This window comes from Gallinula chloropus (genome assembly GCF_964237585.1).
Source record: "Gallinula chloropus genome assembly, chromosome: 7".
Taxonomy (NCBI): domain Eukaryota; kingdom Metazoa; phylum Chordata; class Aves; order Gruiformes; family Rallidae; genus Gallinula; species Gallinula chloropus.
In genome coordinates this window covers 16,166,033-16,180,691 of record NC_140092.1, presented here as the reverse complement: position 1 = coordinate 16,180,691, position 14,659 = coordinate 16,166,033, and the positions used below count along the sequence as shown (strand labels likewise).

The 14,659-nt window shown below is 38.3% G+C and overlaps 1 protein-coding gene across 1 annotated transcript in view; it reads left to right on the top strand.

Annotated features, from left to right (window-relative positions):
• GABRG1 (gamma-aminobutyric acid type A receptor subunit gamma1) overlaps window positions 1–11,659 on the top strand; it is a gene marked incomplete at both ends in the record, with an annotated part of 55,576 nt that extends 43,917 nt beyond the window's left edge. Inside the window, 5 exons of the mRNA XM_084266766.1 lie at window positions 973–1,055; window positions 2,387–2,524; window positions 2,640–2,792; window positions 6,340–6,551; window positions 11,381–11,659. Of these exons, the coding sequence (XP_084122892.1) occupies window positions 973–1,055; window positions 2,387–2,524; window positions 2,640–2,792; window positions 6,340–6,551; window positions 11,381–11,659 (865 nt within the window). The remainder of the gene's footprint in view (window positions 1–972; window positions 1,056–2,386; window positions 2,525–2,639; window positions 2,793–6,339; window positions 6,552–11,380) is intronic.
• Between the last annotated feature and the right edge of the window lie 3,000 nt (window positions 11,660–14,659).

The window sequence follows — 14,659 nt, the reverse complement described above, 5'->3', positions numbered from 1 at the left end:
TGAAGTCTAGCCCCATACTCTAGCTTACTAGTGAAAGTTAGCAGAACTGGGTTTTGCACTGGTTGCTTGGAAGCTCTTTGGAAATTAATAGTGATAGTATTTTCAAAACCAGTAAGTGATTCAGTTGATACCATGGCGAGTTCTAAACTCTTTCTGAAATGTATATTAGTTGCATGAATTACTTGAATGTTTTAGACATTATATGAGTAACAATATCAAGTCTTCTCTTTCCTATCTATGCCACTTCACTAGATGTGCTTTTCTGCTATAGAGAAAGCCCGAGTGTCCCCACTTGCTCTCTTTGCATATAAGCACCAAATACAATGATGCCAAATGCAGTTTAACTTGACTTTTATGCTCTGTTTCTGGTGGAGAGCTGAGAGATATCCCCCAAATCAGTTGAAATTCTTGAAATGTCTTAAAATGCCAATTGAGACAATACAGGTCCTCAGTTTACATATGATCACAGAATCAGAAACTCACAGAACGGGAGGGTTTGGAAGGCACCTCTGGAGATCAACTAGTCCAACCCCCTGCTAAAGCAGGATCACCTGGAGCAGGTTGCACAGGATTGTGTCCAGGTGGGTCTTTAATATCTCCAGAGAAGGAGACTCCCCAGTCTCTCTGGGCAGCCTGTTTCTGTGGTCTATCACTCTCAGAATAAAGAAGGATTTTTGCATATTTAGATGGAACTTCTTGCATTCTGGTGTGTGCCTGTTGGCCCTTGTTCTGTTGCTGGACACCACCCCATTGACATCCCTCGTTATGATATTTATGAGCATTGACTGATGATTGTTTCTTGTTCTTTGGTGGTGATACTTGATGGTTTTTGATGATATACAGTTGGCTATGATTAACATTCAGTAACTGGCAAAATTGATTTCTGTGTATGTTCTTTACTGTATAGTCTGAAGTGTCTGGACGCTCGAATATATATATATATATATTTTTTCCCCTTCTTTTCCTAATTAGGTTGACAATTAATGCTGAATGCTATCTTCAGCTTCATAACTTTCCTATGGATGAACACTCCTGTCCATTGGAATTTTCAAGCTGTAGGTGGTAAACTGCTTTTTTTTCCCACTTCCTTATATTGAAGCTTTAAATTTCCTTAAATTCTGGCAGCAAGAGAGGAAATGTTTACTTTTTAAAGCCTTGTAGTGAAGGAAAGAACTGACCTGTTTATGTTTTGATAAGATTTATTGTATTACTTAATGCATTATTAAATGCAGTCATGAATGAGTTGAATTGCATACATTTCATTTAGGTGCAACTTTAAGAATAATCTTATTGCTTAGGAGTCTGATACAGTGTCCATTCCAGTTAATAGAAATCTATTGCCCTGGAAGAAATTATGCCTGCCAGACTTGCCAGCCTTGATTTACTTCCATGTGGTATACTTGAAAGGAAAAGTAAGAGCTATTTTCTTCAACCTGTTCCTGTAAATGCTTAATCAGTATAAGAACTCCTTCTCTTTTCAGTGGGACTTATTTATGTGAGCACGAAACACAACTTTCAGGCTTCGTTTCTTTAATATAAGCTATTTTAAATAAAGGTTCCTAAGGGAGCTGTGCTATTACAGGCAAAAGAAACCCAAACCACCTGAACACAGCTAAACAGTTTATTCGTAAATGTGAAACTAAATAGTCAATGAAATCAAACTTCAGTGATTATTTTTAAATTAATACTTTCATTTAATACTTCCTTCTTGAGGGCTTCCAGCTAAATGAGCTTTGGTAGCTCCATTGATTAAATAGGTGTGCCACACAAGTCAGTCTTGTTTAATTTAATTTCTGCCTTTCTGCAAGATAATTTGGGGCAACATGTGAAGCACAAAAAAAAATTGAGTAGGTTGCAGTTGTTTAAAGTTGAAGTACTGGACACCAAAACAGGCCAAAAAAAATCCATTCCGGGAATAATAGACAAAGAAGTTTTAAATAAACATCGATAGGATTCTTATTTTTAATTATGTACTGGTAAGGGTCTGTCCTTTTAAGCTGTTTGTGGCCTTTTAATGGTAATATATATTATTAAATTTGTGTATTATTCATAGTGTTCATTCTAGGCCAGTTTTTCTTATCCAAGTTCCGGAATGCTCTATAGATCGCAGAATCACAGAATCTCAGGGGTTTGAAGGGACCTCAATATTTCCCAAACAATTGTATTTACATAGTTTTTTATTGCTCATACATTTAGCTAGGCTTGAAACTGAGGCTAGACGTTTTGTGGTTAACTTTATAATGTATCAGGTGGGCTATAGATTGACTTTCTCTCTGATCCTCTTTATGTATAGCCCTGCTTTAGTTTATAGACAACTTCAGAGATGACATACCATGCTTTGGTATATACTGTGGTTGAATGTTTGATTTGCTCTGTTTTATTCTAGATGGATATCCCAGAAATGAAATCGAATACAAATGGAAGAAAACCTCTGTTGAAGTGGCAGATCCAAAATACTGGAGATTGTACCAGTTTGCATTTGTAGGGTTACGAAATACAACTGAAATTTCTCATACCTTGTCTGGTAAGGCACAGCATTAGGTTTTATTTCATGTAATATCTGTGTAGAACAAGATGAACAGATGAAGATACAAATGAAAACCATTGTCTTTGTCATGTATTTTTTTTTTTATTTATAGGTGATTATATTATTATGACAATCTTCTTTGATCTCAGCAGACGTATGGGATATTTTACTATTCAGACATACATTCCTTGTATACTCACAGTTGTTCTTTCATGGGTGTCATTTTGGATCAATAAGGATGCAGTTCCTGCAAGGACTTCTCTGGGTAAGAACATCTTTTTTTCAACCTTGAAGGGTCTGGTAGTCCCCAGGAATACAAATCTGCAGCAGGGAGTAAATTAACCACAGCTTATTCCACTTCAGACTGTGACCATTGGTCACCCTTTCTCTTGAACTGCAAGATTAAGAATAGGAGGATCCTGCTGTGGTTGCACAGCAGGGCTTAAGGAGAGAGTGTTGAGAATAGAAATCTGGAAATCCTGATCCAAGTCTTGTGGATCTGCTGTTGTTCACATCAGTACAGTTTTTTTTCCTTTATGTTCTTTTTGTCATCTCCAGGGATGGTAATATGGCAATCATTAGTCCTGACAAGTGTGATTAAACTTCATGGAACAAAGGATGTCATTACTGCACAGGCAGAAACCATGGTCTCTGTTTTGGGTTTTTGTTGTTGTTGGTTTGGGGTTTCTTTTTAATAATAGAAATTATTCAATTGGTCTTTTAAGCCCAGGATAGAAAAATTTGCAACCAAAGTTGCAATTCAAGCAGTTAAGCCTATATATCACAAAAACTGACTCACTGTCCTGCTTTTACTGCAGACAGTACTGAAATCTGTTACGAGTTCTGCTCCAGAGATAGTTCTGTGTTAATGTCACCTTGGTTAACCTGTTTAGAACAGTGTCAGTCTTGCATTTGACTGTTCAGGATTCACGGGCTGCCTTGGTGAAGAGTTGTAGTCTCCACATAAAGGGCGATAGACTGGGGCACATGGAGTGCACAGGACACACACTAGCAACTTTGAGCTTAGTGACAGATGGTCTTAGTAAAACTGTTGACAACAATATGACCTATTCCAGAGGAAAAATCAAGAGCTGACAGTGTATCTTAGGAAGTAGAAGTTGAGTTAATTTTCCTCATCAGCTTATATGGTTGGTCAGTGGCTCGATGTACAGATGGAGGGAGGTGACAGGTGGTGTCCTTCAGGGATCCGTGCTGGGACCAGTGTTGTTTAATATCTTCATCAGTGATGCACTGGTGTCGAGTGCGTCCTCATCAAGTTTTCAGATGACATCCACCTGAGTGGTGTAGTTGACATGCCAGAGGGACAGGATGTCATCCAGAAGGACCTGGACAAGCTAGAGGGGTGAGCCCATGCAAACCTCATGAAGTTCAACAAGTATAAGTTCCTGCACTTGGGTAGGGACAACCCTTGCTAACAATACAGGCTGGGCCACGATGTGCCTGCAGCCCTGCAGAAAAGGACTTTGGGGTACTGGTGGATGAAAAGCTGGATGTGAGCCACCAATGTACATCTAGATGCAACCCAGAAGGCCAATCAGATCCTGGGCTGCTGAAAGAAATGTGGCCAGCAGATCGAGAGTGGAGATTGTCCCCCTCTGCTCTGGTGAGACCCCACCTGGAGTACTGCATCCACCTCTGTAGCTCTCAACACAAGAAGGACATGGACCTCTTGGACTGAGTCCAGAGGAGGGCCATGAGGATGATCAGAGGGCTGGAACACCTCTCCTGTGAAGACAGGCTGAGAGAGTTGGGCTTGTTCAGCCGGGAGAAGAGAAGGCTCAGGGAGACCTTATAGCAGCCTTTCAGTACATGAAGGGACCTGCAGGAAAGCTGGGGAGGGACTGTTTGTAAGGACATGTAGCAATAGGATGAGGGTCAATGGTTTTAAACTAGAGCAGGGTAGGTGTAGGCTTAAATTAGACATTAAGAAGAAGTTCCTTACTATGAGGGTAGTGAGACACTGGAAGAGGTTGCCCAGAGGTGGAGGCATTCAATGTCAGGAAAAACTGTTGTATCGGCACTCTGCTAGTTCTGTATCCAGTTCGTTTTAGAGAGCGCTTTTTCATTGCCACAAACTTAGCAAGTTTGCCTTCGATCTCATGGTTAAGCTAGTGTTTTCGTGCTCCCACTTCTGCAGTACTAACTTTCATGTACATGAGAAATGCTATGACCGTTTGCAATTTTGTATTTACAGCTCCCTGCAGTTAACTCTGAGCTCCTTTTCTGTGAACACACAGAAGCCATCATTTGGCAGATTGTAGGGTGACTTTTCTCACATGCAGATGTTCTGGTGGAGAAGAAAGAGAATGCCATTCAAATTTACACAATATTATTGAAAAAGACTGTGAAATTAAGACAAGAAAGCCTAAACTAAGTGAGGTGCTTTGTGGCAAGCAGCTGTGATGCTGTGGAAGGTTTGCTCCCTGTGATAGCTCCCTGTGTGCCTTTCAGATACCGGAGAGAATTGGGAAAGTCCACAAACCCTTTTGCCCTCTCTGACCAGAATTCAATACGGGGAATGGTAGGCGTGAATTCCCACCCAGAGGCTGTGCTAAGGTCTGGTACACTGAAAAGACTTGTGCCTTTTTCTTACACATATATGGAAAAATCCTGGCAGTTTTTGGTTTCCCAAAGCAAAAAGTTTGAGGTGATTAAAAGTATTTAAATATTTAACTATGCAGAGGTGCCTAATTGATTTACAAAAGCATCTAGTGGGAATGGAGCACATTTGAAAAACTCTGTGGTTATCTGTTTGCCCTTTTAGGCATGTAATTTCATTGGGAAATCTGCTGCAAAATCACTACTGCTTTCCTGCTGCAGGATCAGTTAATAGTGACCCCTGTTTCCATGCTTTGATTTAAAAGCCATAGATAGCCTCAGACTGGTGTAACACATCTTTTAGCAATAAGCCTGTGCATGTAAATAACAAATTATTTGTGCGTTCAAGTGTTGCTCTCCAAACGAAAGGTCACAGCTTAATTTTGGACTACTACGAAAAAGGCTTTGCGTCTCCCTGAAGCATCAAATACAAGAAGAAAGTGTTAACACCTTCTAAATGTTAAACCGGTGAAAAGTGGTGTAGTTGTGATTCTGAACACATAGCTGTTAAGGCCAGCTTGTTCTTTTAATTAACTTGTATGTAAGTGAATCAAGGGAACCGTTTCCTATTATTTAAGACACTGTATTTAAAAACTACCTAGTAACTTAGAGAATGAGACCAGAAAGGCCATGAAGGTTGTCTGGTTTCACCTGCTATATGTCAGAAGCAAACAATAGAAATATTATGGTTTTTTCCTGTGTTTTCTTTCTGAATGCCTCCTTTCATACATTTTAATCTTTCAAGAGACAGAGGGCTTTTTGGTTGTTTCTAAAATCCGTGTGCTTATTTGTACCTGCTTGTCTATTGCATTTTTTATGCATGCATTCTATAACAGATTGATACAATTATAAAAACTTTTCAGTGTGATTATTTATTCAGTGTATGTTGAAAATGGGAGGGATTTAAACTGACCTTGAAATGTGCTGCCTTCTGTATGATCCCATGGTGGCTGCTGGATCCATGGGGGTGGCTATCTATAGCATCGATATGTGTGGGTGTGATCAGCCTCATGAATGCATTAAGGGCTAATTCGTGGATTTTTTGGTGACAGTGTATAATCATAGAATCTTTCTGGTTGTAAAAGACCTTTAACCTCACCAAGTCCAGCTGTTAACCTAGTACTGCTAAGTCCATATGATTGGGTTTACTTACAGATTTCCCTCTTCCTGTCTTATTTTTCTTTCTCAAACAGGCATTACAACAGTGCTGACCATGACAACGTTGAGTACAATTGCTAGGAAGTCACTCCCAAAGGTTTCCTATGTGACAGCAATGGACCTTTTTGTTTCAGTGTGTTTCATTTTTGTGTTTGCTGCCTTGATGGAATATGGCACCTTGCATTACTTTACCAGCAACAGAAAGGGGGACAAAGGAAAAGAAAAGAAGACAAAATCTAAGCCATCAGTAAGTTTAGCCAAACTAACAAACAAAAATACAGAATGTTTTTTATTATAGTATTAATTTTGAGAGACTGAATCCTAAGCAGAAGGGCTAATGTTCCATGATAATTAACACCTAATATGTATTTTTCATTTTTTTAGAGTTGGGGGCTTGTACTAATTTTCTCTAAATACTACTAATGAGCAAAGGTTTTAGATCATTCCACTCATATGTTAATGAGAACATCTAAGCCTAAAATAGAGAGCGGTTTGAGATAATCCATGCCATGTCCAAGACCTTGGTGCTTCTAGAGCTGTATGTGAAGACAGTTCTGTCTGGGCATGGTGCTTCTGAAAACAAAACCTGGCAGACAATGATAGGTAAGACTAGAGCAGTAATGTAAATGGACTGGAGTGAGGATTTTATTGGGTCTTACCTCACTAGCTTTGGAAAGGAAAAGGTGCTTATTATTGATTGGTGTTCTGACTCCCTCCTACTTCAGAAATTCTACTGTAACAATTTTTATTTATATTTTCCCATTTACTTCCATGTTTCTTTCTGGTAAAATGAACCTCCTGCTTTCACAAGTTGATGTTTGTATGATGTGAATCCCCACATATCCCAGGAACAAGTATGATTCAGTTTTAAGAGGCTTTATGTTCGTGTGATAGGAATACTGGAACTTCAAAAGAATTTACTGTTGAAATCCAGTACAAATATTTAAAGCTAATCTTCAAACCAATAAAACCTGGAGGCAAAGGTGCTAAATAGCTTATTCATTTGAACACTAGTCAATAGCCAAGGCTTGATTGTAGTCATCTTTTGGACAGAGTAAGATGAAGGACAATGTTATAAAGCCCCTTTCCAGATCATTTCATCAAAGAGAGCTGGAGCATAGCTGAACCATAGTATCAGTTGTCTTTTCTGGGTGAAGGTGGAACACCACCTGTCTAAGATTTAAAAAAAAAAAAAAAAATTAAATTAAATTACAGAGGCCCAGATAGAGAAATGCAGAAATCCTGTCTATTGTGTCAGAAAGCACGGGCACACCAATTCTGAGCACCTCTACTGTGGGAAACTAATTTCTGGGGGCACCTTGGGGCTGCTGTGGCTTAGTACCTGGGAATTGAGAGCCCTTACATTTCACAGGGTGAGCTGGTTCAAGTGGATCAGCTGTATATTTAGGACAATGCTAGCAGTGAAGGATTAATATTGCTCTGTGCTGCCTTGGTCGGACAGCACTGAGATCTTCAGGGAATCCAGGATGACTGGAAAATAGAAACCTCAATCTCCTTCCTGCTAGTGGTAAATCAAATGTGGGGACAACAGAAAAGATGGAAAACAGCTTTTGGAAAAGGTAACAGCTCAGAAGTGATGGTAAAAGATATCAGAGGTTGCAAAATTTTGGGGGTTCCCAGTGTTATCATAGCAGGTTCAGTTTTAAAGTGTTGTTGCAATGAGGTCTCAACAACACTTAGAGAGCAGAGAGCTGAAATAGGTCTGCTCTCGCCACGTAGAATAAAGAAAAAAGGAAGAGGGGAGAAAATACTGCTTATTCAAAACAGGGAGGTACTGAAGATCAGCTGCCGGCAGATCAAAAGCCATTGAAGTGGTTTGCAAGTATACTCTATTGAATGGAGTAATGAGACTTTCTAGAATCTCTTCACACATCAGCCATTCGTGCAGTAATCTGCCAAAGGCTTTGAGATTTTCACTGCATATGACAATTTAAAATGTAGCATAATGGTGAGATATAAACTATGACACTTGCTTAGCAAATAGATTAAAATTAGCAATATAATACTCAAAACACTGTTCAGTTGTCTGTTACTGTGTTCTTAAAGTGCGCTTTTTATCTCGAAGTAGTTGAAAACCAACCATCTTTTCACACAGAATTCTTTAAACATATTTCAGCATGTTATGACTAGAAGGCCATGCTAGATAAGAAATGACTCCAAAAAAGGAAGGGGGAATAAATTTAATATACTTAGATGCAAGGATTCCAGTTTGATAAATAATGGGTTTTGGTGACATTTTATAAAAAGCTATTAAATTTCTTGTTCCAAATGGAACTAAAGAAGCCATCTGATTAATTAATGGGAAGCCATACAATTACAAATCCTCCCCCCCATCCCCCTTCCTCCCCATTTTTGTCAAGGACTTCATTCTTTTTCTCTTCTAGTTATGGATGTGTAACTCAAGAAACACATTTAATTAGTCAGTTTAATTCCTTCTGAAAAGTTCTCATTTGCAGGTGTTTATCCCTTGGAAAAATTACCTTGCACAGGTCTTCTATTTCTATTGCAAAAACGCAATGAAAGCTTGTAATTCCAGGAACTGATAGCAAGAAGGTGTGATAAATGATACTGTGAAAAAATGGTGAGATTTTACAAATGATTACAGCAATTTTATCTTACAAAATATGTGCTGGCATCATTCAAGAAAGGTAGTATGAATTGGCTTAATGTAAATCCACATTAGTAAGGATAATGAGTTTGGGCAGGAAAGATTAAACTTAATTAGTTGTGGATCTTGTTCTGGTCATCTTTTCAGCTGAATTGAATCCATCACCTGTGCTGTGATCTCCACAAATGATGGTCGGTTTTTGTTCATGTATTAGTGTTAAGGCAGAATAATTTGGGTTTTGTTCTATCAGAATGTATTAGAAACACTTTTGGAGGGGTTTTTTCTACATCAGCTTTTTTTTTTTTTTCCAGTTTTATCTACAATATCAGCAGGCATGTACATGAACAATCAGCATGCATCTGTATGTTTACTGGTTTGATTTGTTTTAGGTTTTTTTACAAGTCTGCCAGTTGATATAAAGTAGTTTTCATGTGAGGTGTTGGTCTTTTTTCCACTTTTCCTTCACGTTGTGTTTACTCACACACATTTTATGTATTTCCTGTAGGTAGTTAGACCTGTAAGATAGCATTGCCTTTCTTGCCTGTCTCTTCAAACCTTTAATTCAATAGCCAGCTTCAGTCTGTGTTGGTGACAGGACCAGTGAAAAGCAGTACTGTAATTTTGAGCTCCTCCCATGGCATTTCTGATTTGAGGATTCCTGTTTTACCCATACAAGTCATGCCATGAATCTTAGGTTGGCGGAACCAACAGTCAGAAAATTCTCATAAGGCTAGAATTAGGTGTGAATCAGAAAAAAAACATCTTTCCCTTTATATCTTCAACAAAATAATACTTTTGTAAGTTCAAAAAAGAAAAAAAAAACCCCTGAGCTTAATTTTTGCACTTTATAAAAATAAGCCCTTGTTGTAATGCCTCAAATTATGGTAGAAGCATGTAACTGCTGTTTGTTAGTGTTGTCAGTATTTTATCATAGCTGAAAAGAATAATGAGGTCCTTTAGGATGATAATTAGCTCCCTAGGTCATCATGTCAAAAAACTGTTGAAACAGCAGTCTGCGTGAAATTTAAAGCTATTCGAAAATATGGTGGATACTGCACTGCTTTAATGTCACACCCTGGGACATGGGGTAAAATGTTCCTGCAGCAATGGGATGCCTCCTTAACGCTATATAGACAGCTGTGTACTGGCCAAAGTAATTCCCTGGAAGCGGAAGAATGGAAGGCTAAAACATAACAAGAATCTAAATGGTGCGGCTTCCAGCTTTTCATATTTTTTTCCAGAATATTTCATTGCCTATCATGCATAGTTGTTTGAGAGATTATTTTCTCACTTCAATACCCAGATTCTTTTCTACACTTCAATACCCAGTTAGTTCTGACTGCATCTTTTCCTGCTATATTTATTCCTTACATATGAAGATGGTAGGAAAAAAATAGGGAAGAAAATGTAAAAGTGGTGTTGATGTAACTCCTATCTTCTCTCTAAAGATTCTAGAAGAGATGCCAACAGCGGGGGGCAGTTGGGTTTGAAGGGGGATTGTGGAGTAGATTAAAAAAGGCTATGAGAATTAGAAAGAGAAAAAAGGACAGTTAGAGAAGAGAATGTCTATTGCAATATTCAGGAAAACAAGGATGAAAACTGGAGAACTGCATAGAAGCAAAGTAATAAAAGGAGGGGGGGAATGAGCAGTGCAAGTAAGTGAAAGGTGAAAAGTCAAAAGTTGAAAGAATGGAAACAGCAAACTGTATGTGTACTAAGCAATAGGGCACACAGTTTTTTTTCTACAAAAATTATTTGTGAACCCTAATATCTATTACACTGAGTTTTTACCAGATTGCAAGAGGGTTGAGTTGCGACCAAAGAAAGTAAAAGTAAGAATTAAGAGCTAATTCAATCAGTATCACTGATTTGAATGGCATCCTCCTGAGAAGACTTATGTCTCGGTTTCTAAAGGTGGGACATACTGTTTAGGGTTTTAACATCAGAGGGCCAGGTGACATAGCTTGCCCTTACATGTCTCAGTCACTTCACTAGTGATGTGCTGTACTAATCCTGTTAGTTGGGATTTTTGGTGAAAATATAGTTTACAGAAATGCATAAGACTCCAAATGATGGGATAACCATCACTCCCATGGTAGCGATGCTTATAGCTTGCTTGTGTACTTCCTTGTGACCCAGTTGTCAAGCTGTGAGTGACTTCAAAATGTTCGTTTGTGTCATATAGATGAGATCAGCTAACCCTGTCTGTGTAACTAATTATCCACTACTCCCAAATCCCAGCGCAACCCAGTTTTCACTATGGCAGGTGAAAATCATTCATGATCTTTTGCCTGCATGAGCTAATTATATACTGCAGTTCATAATTCACAAAGGTCCCCAAACTGTTTTATTTAATATTAGAGTTTCTGTATATTGTACTGTCTGTGCTTATGCTGGCCTTCGCTGTGGAATAATGTGACAATAAAACCTATTTTTTTTTCCTGAAGAAACCACCTACAATTGCTGTTCGACCTGGATCAACACTAATTCCAATTAATAACATTAATCATCTCCCTGAACGTGATGATGATTATGGATATGAGTGCCTAGAAGGGAAAGACTGTGCTAGCTTCTTCTGTTGTTTTGAAGACTGCCGCACAGGATCTTGGAGAGAAGGAAGGATACACATCCGTATTGCAAAAATTGACTCCTATTCTCGAATCTTCTTTCCAACTGCCTTTGCATTGTTCAATCTTGTTTACTGGATTGGCTATCTTTATCTATAAATTTCAGAGGTTTGACAAACTCAGAAAAAAATGCTAATTGAACAGTCATTAACACTTTTCAGTGAGCAGTCAAAAGATTAGAGCTGGTCCAAAATAATTCAAATTGTTTAAAAATATTGAAACAATGACAGGAAATATGGAGAGGTAGTCTCCCTCTTGTGATCAACTACAGAACTGATACTGGTATTTTCAAGAAAAAAAATTAAAAATAAATGCAGAAACAAGAGGCTATGTTATTTTACTGTGCAGTTCTATGTAAGCTTTCAATTGTAATCCTAAAAGATAATGCAGATGAATTTTGTAGCATCTCTTACACCTTTACAAAGAAAGCCTTAATAAAATGGGATTAGTTATTCTCATCCACTTCATCTATAAGGTGATGATTTTATTAATCCCCGATTAAAAAAAGTTCAAATGGAACATTTCTATTTTTCAACCAGACATTTTTTCTCTGCAGTGTGTTAAAAAAGTGATTAAGTCGTAATTAATCACTTTCAGATTTATACAGAGTGCAGAGATTAGAGCAGCAAGAAATGGATATATTGGGGTGAAAAAAACCCCAAGGGTAATTCTGAGCTTGTCTTATCCTGACCATTGATACAGGCTTTTGGCTTTCAACCTTAGATTACATTTATGTCTGTGCTCTATCTGCCATTACTTCACTGTTGTGAGACCCCCAAAGTTCTCCAAGAGGGTTGCAACTTCCAAAAGATTCCTACCCAGCTGCCATTACTTGCTCATTTCATAGAAACCAGGCTGATGTTGGCTGAGATTCTGGCCATTAAGCCACATCCTCCCCATTCCTCACTCTTTTGTGTGAATCATACTCTGGGCCAGAGAAAAAGTCCTAGCTCTACATTCGGTAAAATTTAGAATTGGACGGGACCTTTAAAGGTCATCTAGTCCAACCCCCCTGCATTAAGCAGGGACATCTTCACTAGATCACATTGCTCATTTGCATCATCAGACCTTGGAAAACCTGCAACAGTGTTACAGTCGCTGTATTCAAAGCCTCTATGTTAAATCTCCAGCCCTAAGAGCGCAGTGTGTGACCTGCTCCACTTTGCATAGAGTATGATTTTGTAGAGTCTGCGTGTTACCGCATATGCTGCTCACTGGGCCGAAGCCAAATGGTATGAATTTACTGAACCTGTGCTGTGGATTGCTGTGTAATTACCTCCTTGATATTTGTCTGTTTCTAATGGTAAAAACCTGGTGTGGGGGAGGAAGTGGGAGTTAATCCATTTCCATTGCAGATCCTTCTCCAAGATGGGATGTATGCCCTCAAAAACCATTGGACCAGTTCTCCAAACCCGTCTGTGGTCAGAGCCCATGATTCCATTGGTAGCAATTCTTCAGTATTACCCTTTCCGGACTGATTTCTCTGTGTTGACTATTGCAGCATTTGTTATCTAATTTCTATTCTTAAACCTATTGTCTTCATTATGGAAAAGTGCAGTCTTTCCTCCTTTCTCAGAAAACCCACCCTTGGTCTCAAGTGGGTTTGCAAAAATCGCTGTAAAATTAAGATATGCATTAAGTAAAAGTCAGAATTACACAGAAGACCTTACAGATCTTTAAAGAGGATTAATGGGATTAGCATTTGGCTGTAGGTAAGGATGTTCGGTACTGGAGATAAAGACATGATTAATGGCTAATAATAGAAAATGATACATGAAGGACCCCTCCTCCCAATATTTCTGTTGAATGTGCTCCCTCCTCTGAATTTCTCAGAAAAGATTAATGTATTTTTATATTCTAGTCGGTACCAGAAATAATAAGATATGATATGCAATACACATTTTAGATGAAATGTTACTTCAGTGTTCAGCCCCGAAGTTTAATAGAGAATGAAAGACTATGTGCAGTGATTCTGGAAGAAACCGTGACAGAGAAGATCCAATTTTAATACAAACTTTACTTCAGTATTTAGCAGATGAAATATGAAAATGATTGAGAGAATCTGAAAGCTTGCTGTCGAGGTTGGCTGACATTATTTGTGGCGTGACCTTTTTGAGCACCAACTTCTTCTGGCTGTTAATCTAGAGCGTAGAAATGCAGCATCATTATCAACACTGATCTACTATAATGTATTGTTTGTCTAGAGTCTCATTTTCAGAAAATGTTCAGTACAATGGAAAAGTGTCAGTTTTAATTCCATAGTGCAGTTTGATGCCTTTTGACAGCACACTAAATACATTCCTCTGTAGGAGGGATGAAGGTGGCTTCAGAAGCAGTGTGTTGGATGTGTACTTGAAAAACAGTCTACTTGCTATGTAATACAAGGCTCAGATTTTGTGAACTCCTGAGTTTCATTAATTCACCTTTAAACAAAAGGATCTTGAAAGAACTTGGCACTTCACAAGGGGAAATACAAATTTCACAGCCTGCTCTCCTCTGGCACATCTAGTTAGCTTTTTTCCTATTCATGTGGTTGTCAGTTGCCAATCAGCCTTCAGTGACTGAATTGGTGAACAGAAAACATCCTGAATTGGCAAGGGATGGATAAGAAGTCTTTCATCTCTAATTTCTATGAAACAATGTAATGGAGTATTAAAGCTATTGAATGTTACGGCTGTTTGGCTTACGTTTACACTTGCTTCTGTCTGTTGACAAACTTTTCTGTGTACTTCATTTGTTTCTGATGAAATAATTTTAGTTTGCCGTAGTGCTGTGAGTGCAAATAGAAATGGGAATGCAGTAAACTGTAACATGGCATGTAATAAATGTGTTATTTTAGTCCTATGTAGTTTCTTTCTAATCTGCATGCAATCACTCAATTCAAAGAAATCTAGCTGATACTTTAAAAAATAAAAATGGCAAGAAACAGGGACTATAATTACTTGGACTTAGATGCTGCAATCATTTTTCAGACCTACCTGCATAACAGTTCATTTACTGATAGCTGAGAGTCATATTATTCTGACCATTAATACTTAAGCACATGCTTAAACTTATTCCTAATCAGTACTGTAATTAGACCAGAATTCAGAAAAGTGT